Below are 13162 nucleotides of genomic sequence, written 5' to 3'. Positions count from 1 at the left end.
GAGGAAGAAAGTGTTTATTTTTCCTTGAAGTATGGTGCTCTAGAAGCAGTTACAGACATACAGTATATACGAAAGTACAGGACAAGCATTACAGAGGGAGATAATTTTCAAGGAACTTGAATATTGGTGGAAGTTTTTCTTATGGGCAGCCTCATCTGAGAGTATTAATTTGGTGTATGGCTTCATTTTAAAATGAATAATAGATGAACAAAATAATGCATGCTTTCCAGCGTGCTTGTATTTTATTTATGTGTGCACACATGGTCCACTCTAATTAAGCAGAGCTTTTTATGGTTTATTTATTTGTTCTAGAGAGGCTGCTTAATATTTGAGAGAAACAGTAACGATGTGCCTGACCTTTGCAGTGGCTGTGTTAACAGTAAGACGGGTTTTGCAGGAGCCTGCAAGAGCAGTAAAATAGCAGGTTGATTTTCTTTTTTTTTTTTTCTCCCCCCCCCCACTTGCTGGAACATGATCAAGGGACCCGAAAGCACAAGGAAAATAAAAACAAAGCAGTAAGCGGTTAGAGTATTTTCTTGTGTTTTCAGATCTTGGGAGGATGCTACTGATAGGCTAAGGTAGAGGGTTAAAAACGTTTCTTTCCTTTTTGTTGTGGTCCATGTTTTATTATCAAACCACCAGGCTATATAGTTGGGGGTTTTGTTTTTAATGCCAATACGAAGAAATAAATGTAAATGGGCACGAAGACCCGTGTAGGTTTTACAGAGTATGGAAAAGAGTGCATGACACTTGTGTGGTGGTCTTGTGCGATTTGTCACTGAACTACCTAAAAATACGTGTGGTATGTACACACGAATTTTAATGCCTCTCCCTTTTTTATGCCCTTTGCTTAATAGAGATTCCCACCTGCCGCTCCTTCCTCCTCCTGCCTCTCCCTGGAGGGCTCCCCTCCGAGCTCCATAGTCTTCCCCATTGTGCGTGCTGTGTGCATAGTTGCTGTCTGATGAGGGTCTTGGTTTTATTTCTGATAAAGGCAAAACCAATGCAAGAGAAAGAGTTATTTGTTGCGAGTGCTAATGGCATAGCTTTAAAAAAAGGTGGAAAAGAGAACAGGTATGGAGAAGCGGATGGATACCTGTGTGTTTGGATGGTGAAGGTGCTATATATAAAGCAAAGGAAATTACATGTTCATAATACTTGTAAAAGCATTTTGGTTGATCCAGGCATGGTGATACCAGTAAAGAACGATGCTTAACTGATGTCCACACATACATGACCATTTCTTATCTTCATCTGTGGAAGCTCTGTGTGTGTGTACGTACAAAATAAATATTCTCATAATGGAAGATGCGGTTTGTGGTCTATGCAGTTGCTCATGTTTTTGCTAATTAATCATTAATCATATGCTATTGGAACAATATCTTTTTTCATTAATTAGCTACTGATACATATTTGTTAGAAGTCTGCCTGCAGAACTCTTACAGTGCTGCTGTGTATGTCGTATTTTTCTCTTCATCAGTAGCTAACATTTCATAGCTTTTGTTTGCTTGATTGCTTGTCTGGTTTTCTCTGTCTCTGGAAATATAAGAATTTCCTTTCAGCATATGTCCGTATATGGTAGTTACCTCAAAGTAATTTTTACTTTGTGAAAGTAGATTTTTATACCACGATATCTTTGGGGAAGAACACTGGCGGTTGTCTTATAAAGGAATGCAAGGTAATGGTATGTGCTTCTTCCAGCCGAACAGATTGTTGCTGAGTAACAACTATCCCCTCTTCTCCTTCCTCCATGCAGGAAATGCAGGATTGTTAGGACTATCTAGCCTTCTGGGTTTTTGTTTTTGCAGAAGGAGGACGTAGGCTTGAAAAACTGCTGAGCTGTCATTCACCTTCCTTTTTCTTGCAATGATTATTCTTTTTCTGCATTGCATAATGAATTGTTTATAGCTCATGTATATAGCTTATCTTGCTTTCGTAGGTCTGCTGCAGATATATGTAAAATATTGGCAAAGCATATAACCTCATTTTTGCGAGTGCCATGGGACAGGACTAACTGCAGTAGCTGCAAAAAGCAGAGTGAGGTTTTGGTCTATATCAGTCTACCTGTTATCATAGAAGTACCATTCAAAACATAAACAAATTTGAAGCAGTCTGGGAGTTCCTGTCGATTGAGTGAGAAGATATCATAGATCTGTGGCAGGGCTTTCTAGAGCTGAGGGCTGTAGTTTGACTTCATTGATGGTTGTAGGTGTCGTTGCTTCAGGAGAATCCTGGTGGTGTCAGGGATATCAACTTTCGCCTTCTCCCCCTTTTGTCCTGCTTTTAAGATGGAGGGCAGCTGGGCTTCAGTGTATTGCAAAGACTCACGTTCATTAGTCCATCGCCAGAACATTCATTTCTGTGAATGGACTGCTGGAGCTGGGGCAGCAAAAAGGAGGGGGGTGTGGGGTGGTGGTGGAAGAGCCCACCAAAAAAAAAACCCCAAAACATTTTCTGAAGATGTTCGTGTTTAAAATATCGGTGGAAAATAACAACACCGGGTGAAATTGTTTATTATCTACTTCTGGTAGCACAAGTGAAAAGTTCTTTGGTTTGGGCTTTAAATGATGTGTGTGATTTGTGGTCTGTTTCTGATGTACGCTGATTGTGACATGAGAAGAAAAGTGAAGCTAACCAATACGTTGATCTGCCGCGTTAAGGTTTTGTGTCTCGCGATGTAGCAGAGCTGACAGTGAGACAAGGCCCTTTGACAGGGACAGGGTTGCATTGCGCCAGCCCTGAGACCAGCCCTGTGGCCACCTCCTCTCCCTGTGCAGAGCTCCCGAATAACGTGACCCTCCCACAGCTGTGGCAGGGATCAGTGTAATTACCCTGTGGCTGGCGAGCCAGGCCTAATGTCACTCCAACTGAGCTGTGAGGGAAAGGGGGTTAAGCTGCGATAGTGCTCCAGCCTCATCCTGGCAGCTGACAGCATCATCTCCAAGCCTTCTCACTCCAGCTGGCTCCAGGAAAGCGAGAGCAGGAGCATCTGAAGTTTGCTGTACATCTGAGACCTTACGTGATGGCAGTACTCGGCTCGCTAGTCCCTGCCATGTTGCTAGGGCAACCCTCCTATTTATTCATTTATTTCCAACTTCAGTCTGGTACATCCTCTGCCCTGCTTTTGCTGGAGTTAGGCGCTCGGGTGTGCGTTGATGGGCTTCGAATGTATCTCGTGTTGCTACCTACTACTTACACAGGGAAGACATCTTCCATACCCCTACTCCACATCGTTAGCCAGAGGTCCGTCTTGGATTTCAGCCTTTTAATTGGAATATATCTATGCATGTCCATGTATGGAAATTAAATATCGCACTTGTTTGTGCATTTTATGTTCTTAATGGAAGGGAGCATTTTATCAGTGTTCTCTAGTGCTATTAGAGCACTTTAAGCTCCATTTCCTTCTTTGCCTGGTATTTCCGTGCCTTTGGGGAGCTTATTTGAATGTATCTACCTGTAAATACGGCCTAAATCTTCCTCTCAATTTTTTATAAGCATGAATTAGTTGTTCTTGCATGTGTGAATAATGTAGCCCGCAGAATACACGTGTTTTAATTATCTTTGATAATCTATGTACAATTTAAACCACAAATTATAAGAGGCAGTAGAAAATTCGTGTTAACATTGGTTTGCAGCATTTTGAAATGTGTTATTATCAGTAATAGAGCCTTTGCTTAAAAAATGACCCTATATTTTTGGTTTTTTTCCACTCAGCTGTCCCATTTCCGCCAAGTCACCGGCTCACAGCTAAGGAAGTATTTGATAATGATGGAAAACCTCGTGTGGATATCTTAAAGGCACACCTTATGAAAGAAGGGAGACTGGAAGAAAGCGTTGCTTTGAGAATAGTAACAGAGGGAGCTTCAATTCTCCGCCAAGAAAAAAATTTGCTGGACATAGATGCACCAGTCACAGGTTAGTACAGAGTTATGGTGATGGAGGGGATGGTTGTTGGTTTGGGACATGTTAACTAACGCGTTAATGAATGTGGCTTCCCAAAGAGCTGAAAGACAGCTGGCAAATCATTTGTTCTCTCCCATACTTGATTCTTTGTCTGCTCTCACTAGGATAATGGAGGCCATCAAGCATCTTGTAAGTTAGAGGAAAGGATCACATCTGCTGAGCCTTTCCTGTTTCCAAGGCAGAGAGCATTTTTAGTCTTTAGGAGAAGATTAGAAGAACTTTCTTAAACGTAAAGTTTTCTGGCCTTTTCAACCAGGTATTAATTCCATAACTTTATAGATGTAATTCACCATAGTAGCACTGCTCAGACAGACAGCACTGGGCTCTCAAGGAACAATGGTGTCAGAGTAAATGGAGATTTTAATTAAATGCTAAGGAAAATAATGAATGCAGAAATGTCATGGGTTAAGGCTGGGCCAGCCACTAGACAAATGACAGACACTCTCTATTAACCCCTTTCCCTTCCCAAAAGAGAGAAGAAAGGGAAAAAGGGAGAGAGACTTGTGGGTTGGAAAAGAAAACTAAAACTGCTTTAAATAAAATAAAATGAAATATATACAATACCAATACCAAGCTCAACCCCTTTGATGGCAACCACATCACCGTCACCACTGATGCTGTGAGCAGACACTGGGGAAGGGTCAGACTGGGCTTAGCAGCAGATGGGAACTGGGTGCAGGAGCTGGATTCTGCAACTGGATTCAGGATTGGGATCAAAGGCAGAACAGACAGAGTCCTCCTCAGTCACCAGCCACTGGAGAAGAGAGCTTGTCCCTTGTGATCCCTCAGCTTTCTACTGAACATGACATATATGGGATGGAACACCTTGTTGCTCAGTTTAGGGTCACCTGTCCGGTCCGCTCCTCCCTGGAGATGTACACTCTAACTTACTGCACCCCCACCGTGGTTCACTGAACAGAAATTACTGAACAGCATTAGTTCTGTTCTAATTCAAACCAGGACAAGAAAAAAGAAAAAAAAATACAGCAGAATCCCAGTTCGTGTTGCCCAGGTGATTAATGAATTGTACTGGTTGCAGAACCCATACTGCCCCTGACTATCAAACACTACCACCCACTCATTAATCCTCAGGAAATGCCTTATACTTCGAAATTTCCTTCTGTAATTGTCTCCTGCCTGCGACTGCATTCTGAATGTATGAACGCATGTTTTTGCTTTAATGTGCCTCCTGCCCTGTTTTGTTGTCGTTATCGGGTATGAATGCATTTCTGGCAAGAAATCGTTCTGTAACATAGAAAGTTAACTGTAGGGCAAAAGATAATGAATTCCAGCCAGCTTAACCTGTGAAACTGAACTGTAAAACTTGGTTTAAGAAGGCAGGTCCTTTTCTCTCTTGTTTCTAGAGAGCCCTGACAAAAGTAAGGGTTCATATGCTGCAGAAGAAGGGTTATCAGCCTTTGTTATCAGTACTGGTAGCATTCATCCAAAACGACAGAGATGTGGCAAACCCTTCATTTGCAGGAAACCTCTGAAACTGAAGACCATAGTGTCTGGACCAGAATGATGCACAAATTATTGAAACTTGTAATTTTAAAAATCCTAAACAGGGAGTTGAAGCTTGACCTGGAGAGGTAATACGTATCCTCTTTTCAGTAATAATTAGCTTGTCAGGCTGCAGTACAATTCTGATGGAAAAGACGTCAATCATCTTTAGCTCATGGATGAATAAAGAAAGTAGGATGAATAACAGGATCCCCCGAGTAGACTGAGAATAAAGTTCTACAGACATTTTCACTGACACTTCAGGATATATGAAAGAAGTCAGAGGTTCAATACCGTTGTCCATAACTGAGCAGCAAACATGCAGAAATTCTGCTGTTCTGTGTGTTTTTTTTTTTTTTTTTTTTTTTTCACGTGTGATTTATTTATTTATTTTTAGTCCATTGAAAGATGCAGACTGTAGGAGGACAGGTCTGGTGTATTGTGTCCCAACTGATTTTCCATAATGTTCTCTCTCTTTTTAATTTTTCGCTTTAAAATTTTTTTCTTAAATGCTTTTGAAGGTATTGGGATTTTTCTGAATTACACTTTGGGGATTAATCTCCTGAAGGTTACCCCATTGTATAAAACTGGTGTAATTCAAGTCTTTGATTATTTTTTTTTTTTCAGTTGAGCCTACGTCTTGCTTTGTTCCTGCTTCTGAAATTATTCTCATGCAGAGATTCTGATACTGCAGCATTCTTCAGGGTGGCTGGTGCCTAGTCTCTTTTAAGCTGGTGTAGGAAAGCGGAACCCCTAATGCTTGTTAGCAGGGTAGCTGAGAAGTGCTAGTGTTCTGTATGAACAAACATGAAAGCTGGGGTTATTAAAGTGATCAGCAAAAGACAGAAAAAGAAGATTGTGAGGGGAAGGTTGGGAAAACTTATGAGGCGTATTGTTGTGGGCCTGACAGTTTTCTTTGTGTGAGGAGTATGACAGCAGGTGACTGGATAAGGGGAATATCAACTGACCAGTGATGTGGTGGGAGTGCAAGGTATACAGGCAATGAAGAAATAACTATGCGGTAGACGAAAGCTTTTTTCCAAATGTATGGAAGAACAAACAAAACACTGATAGAGTGGAGAAGAAAATAGATTTTAGATTTTAGATATGGCAAGCAGTCTTGTTGAAGAGAGGCAGTCATAAATCATTAGTATGGGATCCTTTGTGGGAGATGCATTCGTCTTTTAGAAACGTGTCCCTGTAGCTGGTTAATGAGATGGTGATCATCAAAGATGGTCAAAGAGAGGTAGAAGAGCACAAGTGTTGAAGTAAGAGCACTGTGGATTAGTGCAGCAATATATTTGATAAATATTAAAGAACATGAAAAGTTTTTTCTTGAAGCCTTGTGCAACCATCCCTCAGTTTGAAATTCTTTTGTTTATTTTAAGGGGTGATATAATTGTTCTCAGAAAAAATCCCAGAATTCTGTTTATAAGCAAGGTCATGTGAAATAAAGTGGGTACCTAGAAGACCTGTATTTGACAGACAAGATGATGGGTATAATGGGGGAGGCATGCAAAGGGCCTTAATGTGGAATGCATGGTCTATTATTTTGCATTTCTGTATATAACTTACTCTGTGTCTGTGGTTAGCCGGAAGCATCAACGTGGTTGTAACTGTGAATTAATATGTTTGATTTTCAAGTTTGGCTAGGTTGAAATACTGCTAATGAATTAATTTACGACCTTAGCTCAAATTCTCATCATTTGCTACATATATACATACACGCAGACATAGTTTGCTGCAGTTCTGGCATACAACCAAGGTGAACAACTACTGCAGTTGTTACACGGGGCTGCTGTTTGCTGGGTATGAATCTGAACAGAGACTGAACTGTGAGGAGACTCCCAAGTTCTCTGCTGTCAGGACTGTTCTTGAAGTATTGAGGCAACTTTGTCTTGGCATGTGAATGTGAATTGGGAGGTATGGAGAGGACTGGGTCAAAAAATGGAGTGTATTGAAGGGAAAGCTAAAAGTAGGGATGAAAAATGGTGATGGGGCCTGCTCAACAGATGGCAAGGACGTAGTTGAGGCTGGCCACTTGACTTGAAGACAAGAATGTGTGATGGAGTTGAAAAAGCTGGTATACAAGCAAATGGCCAAGAGACTGAGGCAGAGGCTGACAGAGGATGGCTGGGCAGGCAAAATTGGAAGATGGGTAAGAGTCTGACAGGTTATTGGGACTAGCTCAGCAAGGACCTGGTCTGGGAGGCGAAGGGGCACATGGTGGAGTGGGCCTGGCTGGAGACTGACAGCTGTGGTGGAAGCAGTTACCCACGCAGACCTGTCTTACGACTGGCAGCAGTGAGGGGCTGGCAAGAGGGTTGTGGGGTAATCTGGGTTTCCTGTGTGGGGAAGAAGCGAGGCAGGCACTCTAGGCTTCAAATATTCTTTTCAGTTGCCTGCAGGACCATGGTGAATGTCCGTGCCAACCTTCATTCATCAGTGTATGGGCAGACGGCAAGGGGATAACGAGCCATCTTCCATAGATGGTCATAGATGGTTTTTTCCTGACTACTTCATCTATACCCTCTTATCTTGGAGGCTTCTGCTCTTCATCTTAAGCTTGTGGGTTTAATGAGGTTAATCTACCACTAGACTACAGCTATGAAGTGTTAGGAGGAAAGATGTCTCTATGGCAGCTTTAGAGTTTCCGATCCTGTTTTATATAATGACACATGGAGAAATTGGCTTATTTTTAATTGTTTTTTTTCTAGAAGGCTAAGGAAGTGTATCTCTGAACCTCCCTGATGGCAATATTTACTGAAGTCACACTCCAAAGAACACTTGGGAATGCCAGATTTCAAATTGCCTGGGTAGCTTTATGCGGCCTTATTATCCAGGCTCATTACCACACAGGGCGATTCTGTGCCAGTGACATACACTGCCCTTTGCATGATGACTAATTACCTGCTTGTTCTTACGGGCCCTCACTTCCACTGACAAAACAAGCTGTTCTCAAGTACTGAACACTCTTAACTGCGTGCCAAGCATGCACCCCTTTGACTTCAGCACATGAGTAACTTTCTCTGTGTGTGAAGGTACATGTATGCCTCCGTGTATTGCAGAATTATCTATAAAATTCTAAGTTCTTTGGGTTTTTGAATATGTTATGTTGGAAAAACAAATTTAGATAAAGCCTTTGATGGTGATGTTGCTTTGCTTGTTTCCGAAGCTGTAAAATGGACCTTTAGCTCACTTGTGTTTTGAAGTCAGTAATTCACATGTGTCTTTTGAGATGATTAGATACTGCTATACTGAGTGGTGTTGAAACTATGTGAGCAAGCTGATCATGCTGTGTTCAGAGTATGGTACACAGAAGTTTTGTAACTAATGCGCATTTCACACAAGTGAAGAGAACACAACTCGAAAGTTGCTTTATAGTTCAGCTGCATGAGTATGGTTCATTCTGCAGTTAAAAGAATGGAAAGTGACTATGTAATTAGGGAATTTGTAGCATAATGCATATGAAAGAGAGGTTATGCTTGAAACCTTACCTCTGTCACGTCCTAAATATGGACTTCTTTTTTTTGCCAGTATTTGTGATGTTTGCCTTAATTGCTAGGTGTATGATTTATTGACATTTGTGGGCCTCGGTTCACCGGTCCTTTTCAAAGCAACCAAACCTGCACTTTTGGAACACAACAAATTGTTGTTTTCCAACATCTGCAAAAATCACCAGCTATGAGAAGTTAAATAGTGTTATTAATCTGGAGGGGCTGGGATTAAAATACAAGAACCCAAAGGTCATATTGCAGAAGTTGATTTCAAATAGCTGATGACAACAGCCAATTCCAGCTTCAAAGCTAGATCTCATTTTGAAGTTGGCTCTGTTTTGTGCAGAGCAGGTTGTGCTAGATGACCTTCCCACCTTAACTTCTTTGTGATTTTAATTTCTACTGTCTTAAATGACATACTTAACTAGAGAGTAGACCTGCAGCTCTTAGGTGGTATGTTTGTCTATCATTGTGATCTTTACTTGTACCTTTTGAACTGTTTTTCTTGAGAATATTGTTAGATTTAGACATAGTGAATGAAAATAGCATGATGTCCTGCACGTATGACTGCACAAGTGAATAAACTTGTAGGAGATGTGTGTTGATGTTTTCCAGGTAAGTCTTTTTTCCCCTGTTGGTATCTATTTTAAAAATAATAAAGAGGTGCTCTGTTTCTTCTTTGTAACATTTGCTGTCTCTCATTTTTGTGCACTCCTTTTGGTCTGCCCATCATAATTAACAAGAGTTTCTTCAAGTAAACTAACAACACAGAAATCTAAGCCATATGCATCTTTATAAATCTGTACTTTTTTTGCATACGGTACTTACATGTAATATATGAATATTAGCAAGGCAGCCACCTGTGTTCAGATGTTCTCAATTCTGTTTGTGTGGGTGCCACCACCATCAGTGGCAATGACAACAGTTTCTGGCTTGATGATAATAGTCAGGATGTGTGCAGTCACTGGGACAGCATCTATCAGTCCCTCACTTGGAAAAAATGGAAAATAGGTAAAACAACCATATACTCTCATTCTAAACCTTCCCATGCTTCATTGAGAAAGCTCTGAGTCTGTGCTATCCTGTGTTCAAAGTTTTCTGAAATACCAGATGCACGCAGCTTGGTATGGGAAGATGGGAGGGCACTGGATGAAGACAGAATAAAAGCTTATTGTTTCCGTGCAGAAAGTGTCTCAGTCTCTGCAGGTCTTTTCCTTGGCCATATGGTTTTCCTCTGCTAGTCCTGGTTTTTTTCAGCTCCTCCTTTTACAGATGTGGTAGAGGTAAGGAAACCACTGTTGTTTGCAGAGCCTTCCTTGCTATTCCCTTTCCATGGCATAATGTAAGGTAGGGTGTGTATGTACTTCTAATAGGTGTATAAGTACTAACCTCATGCTAAGGGGGAATACACCCACTTTGAGGTTCACTGTAGCATCTTTGGGTAGAAGATTCCATTGGCTTGGTTGAATGATGCAGTGGTATGGAGATATAACTTAAATACTTGAATTGCTGGTAATGTTGGTATTGTAGTGAGCACGCTGGGAGTTTTTGCAATTTGAACTCTAACTTGATGGGACAGGAGAGCTTGTAGGCATCTGGGGATAGCCTGTGTGGGTACAACTGTGGCAACTCTAGTGACCTTTGGAAACCTTTGGTGCATTATAGGTCCATAAAAACTCTAGGGGGAAAGCCCTTTGCTGTCAGGATGTGCCTTTATGATCTTTGAGGTGTCCAGATATTCTCTAGGTACATTATTCCGTGGAATGATAGGGTCTCCTGGGCCTGAACACTTCCTCATGTTCCACATATATTTTTCCTTTGCCCAATTTCTGTCACTTGCTGGCATAAAATAATCTTACTGAATTACTAGTGCTGTGCAAGTTAAAACTTGGTAAATGTGGAGTGTTTCTAGCTGAAGTGATCAATGCTAAGACAAGCTAATGAAAGTATTCATGCCCGTAGTACAGTAAAAAGGTAATAATGTTCAAAATGGCATTGAACTGTAGCACAGGTAAATGATCTGATGCATTTGGAGAGTCAAACTAAAACAGTTCTTTCTGGTTTTTACCTTTGAAGCAGTTTAAGAAAGAATTCCAGCATGGGAAATAAGTGAGATTGCTTATTAGGAACCTACAAGAACTGTTAAGATTTATCCATGTTAGCACAAAATCCAATTTTGTCTGAAGATAATATTTCAGTAAAAACTGTATTCGTTAAAACTTCTCTATTTCACACTTAAGTAATTTTAATTACACTCTAAACCTAGTGTACCAGGATTACTGTTGAGAAAACTACCAAATTTCCAGGAAACACCTATAACTAAAATATTTAGTTATGTGTCATGGAAAAAAAAAGCATTTAGACAATCAAATTGTAAAACTTCATCCTGAATGGCTGGTGTCTTCAGCCTTCCAAGTCTAAAAGCTTTAATGCTGCTTTGAAGTCTGGATGCCTGCAGCTTCTGAGGGTAAGTGTTAATCAGGAGAATTATTCTTTTCCCTTCTTTGCCATAATGCATTAATTAAAATTGTCTTTAAAAAGCATCTTTAATGTTGTTTGTGATACTAGGAGAAAGAGACGGGATCTGCCCTCTGAACAGGATGCTGGCTACAATATCACGCTTTTCTGTGTCTCAGCCAAGTAGTGCTATATTTCAGCTCCGAGTAACTTCTTTAGCTACTTTAACTGTGCTGCTAGTCATTCTGAAAACATGCTGATAAGTTTGTTCATTCGAAGCTTAAAATGCATGAGAGTCCCACATGTCCCTGGTAGAACTACATCAGTTTGGGTTTCTGCGTTACGCTGGTATACAAGCCCTGTATGGACCAGTAACACCAGACACGTTTTGGCAAATAATTCACACTGCCAGAATAAATTGCCTGCAGTTGGCTCTCCTTCATCAGAGGAAAAGTAGTAAGTTTGGCTGCTGTGAGGTAAATGTTAGATTGAAATAAACTTTGACTTGTTTCTTTCTTAATACCTATTCATGATCTTGTTTGTATAAATAATACGACATTTCAACAGGACAGCTTGAAGCCATGGAAGAGGAGGAAAGGAAAAATGTCAACAGCACCATCTACTCTTGCATCCTTCTTTGAAACAAATGATAGTCCAATTCTTTTTACTTGCCCATATAAGGCAGATGTGTTCTCTGACTTAATAAATAAGACTTTATGAAGAAAAATTTACCGTGATTTTAAAAAATGTTAGATATACTCTTTTCTTAATGTACACATGAACTCAGTTTGCTGTTTCTAACAATTACTTCCCTTTACATATCACTGTTGAATATGTTATTAAATTACAGAGAACCTGCATGTTAAACTCTTGTTAAAAATTATGTATGATATAAACACTGCTGAACTGTTAAAGTGAGCTTGATTGGCTCCTTTAATTGGACCGCTGATTAAAACCGACACTGCTGCAGCTATTTTGCGTGCTTTATGGAGAACTCAATACATAAATCACTTGCAACTTAAAAACTGGGACTTCTGAAAGAAGGTGAAGATGTAAGGCTGAATGTATTCGGATTTTTTTTTTAATCTGTTCCTTTCTTGAATGCTTCTGTGGGTTCCAGATATAGATTGAAATATGCCTGCCTGCATCCCTGGTAGAACAAAGCGATTGCATCTCATAGCTTAATTGAGCTGCTTCAGACATTAGCATCTGACATTTTGGCAGAGCTGATGTTTTCTAGTAGCAGCTGCTTAAATCTATCATTATTGCCAAGGCATTAGATACTACAGACTGTATTCTTTACAACTGCCTCACTCGTTCTTACCGTTAATCTGTAGTTAACTTGTTTTGATGTAAAAATCATAGTCAAATAAGCCAAAGTGAAATAATGGAATCTGAGTTGCCCTTCATGATAAGGAGCTTAATTTGATGCTGTGAAATGGAGGATCAAATACGTATTTAGCTTCAAGTCAGCACAGAAATGCCATTGATTGAAAAATAACCACCAGCAAAAATACAGAAACTTCCAAGTACCTAAGCCTTTAGGACTTTGTTCTTACCATCTTTTATTTAGCACGTGGATGTTCCTTCATTGTGTAAATACTGATAGTACAGTACAGCATGTTAGCATTTCTTCCATGGCTATTCCAAGACAGCATCTTAGCAGTGGTGTTTATTGTAGCTTCTCAAAGCTGCTGAAACTTGTAAATCAGTTTTTTTATTTGTTTTGCAGTTATGTAGTC

General features: G+C 40.3%; 1 protein-coding gene across 1 annotated transcript in view; it reads left to right on the top strand.

Annotated features, from left to right (window-relative positions):
- Window positions 1-3714: 3714 nt before the first annotated feature.
- The window catches only part of LOC104488916 (serine/threonine-protein phosphatase 2B catalytic subunit alpha isoform), a gene marked incomplete at both ends in the record, with an annotated part of 66068 nt that continues 56620 nt past the window's right edge, over window positions 3715-13162 (top strand). Inside the window, one exon of the mRNA XM_010131011.1 lies at window positions 3715-3915. Coding sequence (XP_010129313.1) covers window positions 3715-3915 — 201 coding nt within the window. The remainder of the gene's footprint in view (window positions 3916-13162) is intronic.

Source organism: Buceros rhinoceros, unplaced genomic scaffold, assembly GCF_000710305.1.
Source record: "Buceros rhinoceros silvestris isolate BGI_N320 unplaced genomic scaffold, ASM71030v1 scaffold6552, whole genome shotgun sequence".
Lineage (NCBI taxonomy): Eukaryota > Metazoa > Chordata > Aves > Bucerotiformes > Bucerotidae > Buceros > Buceros rhinoceros.
Note: the sequence above shows the minus strand (reverse complement) of the source record. Positions and strands in the feature narration are given on the sequence as shown.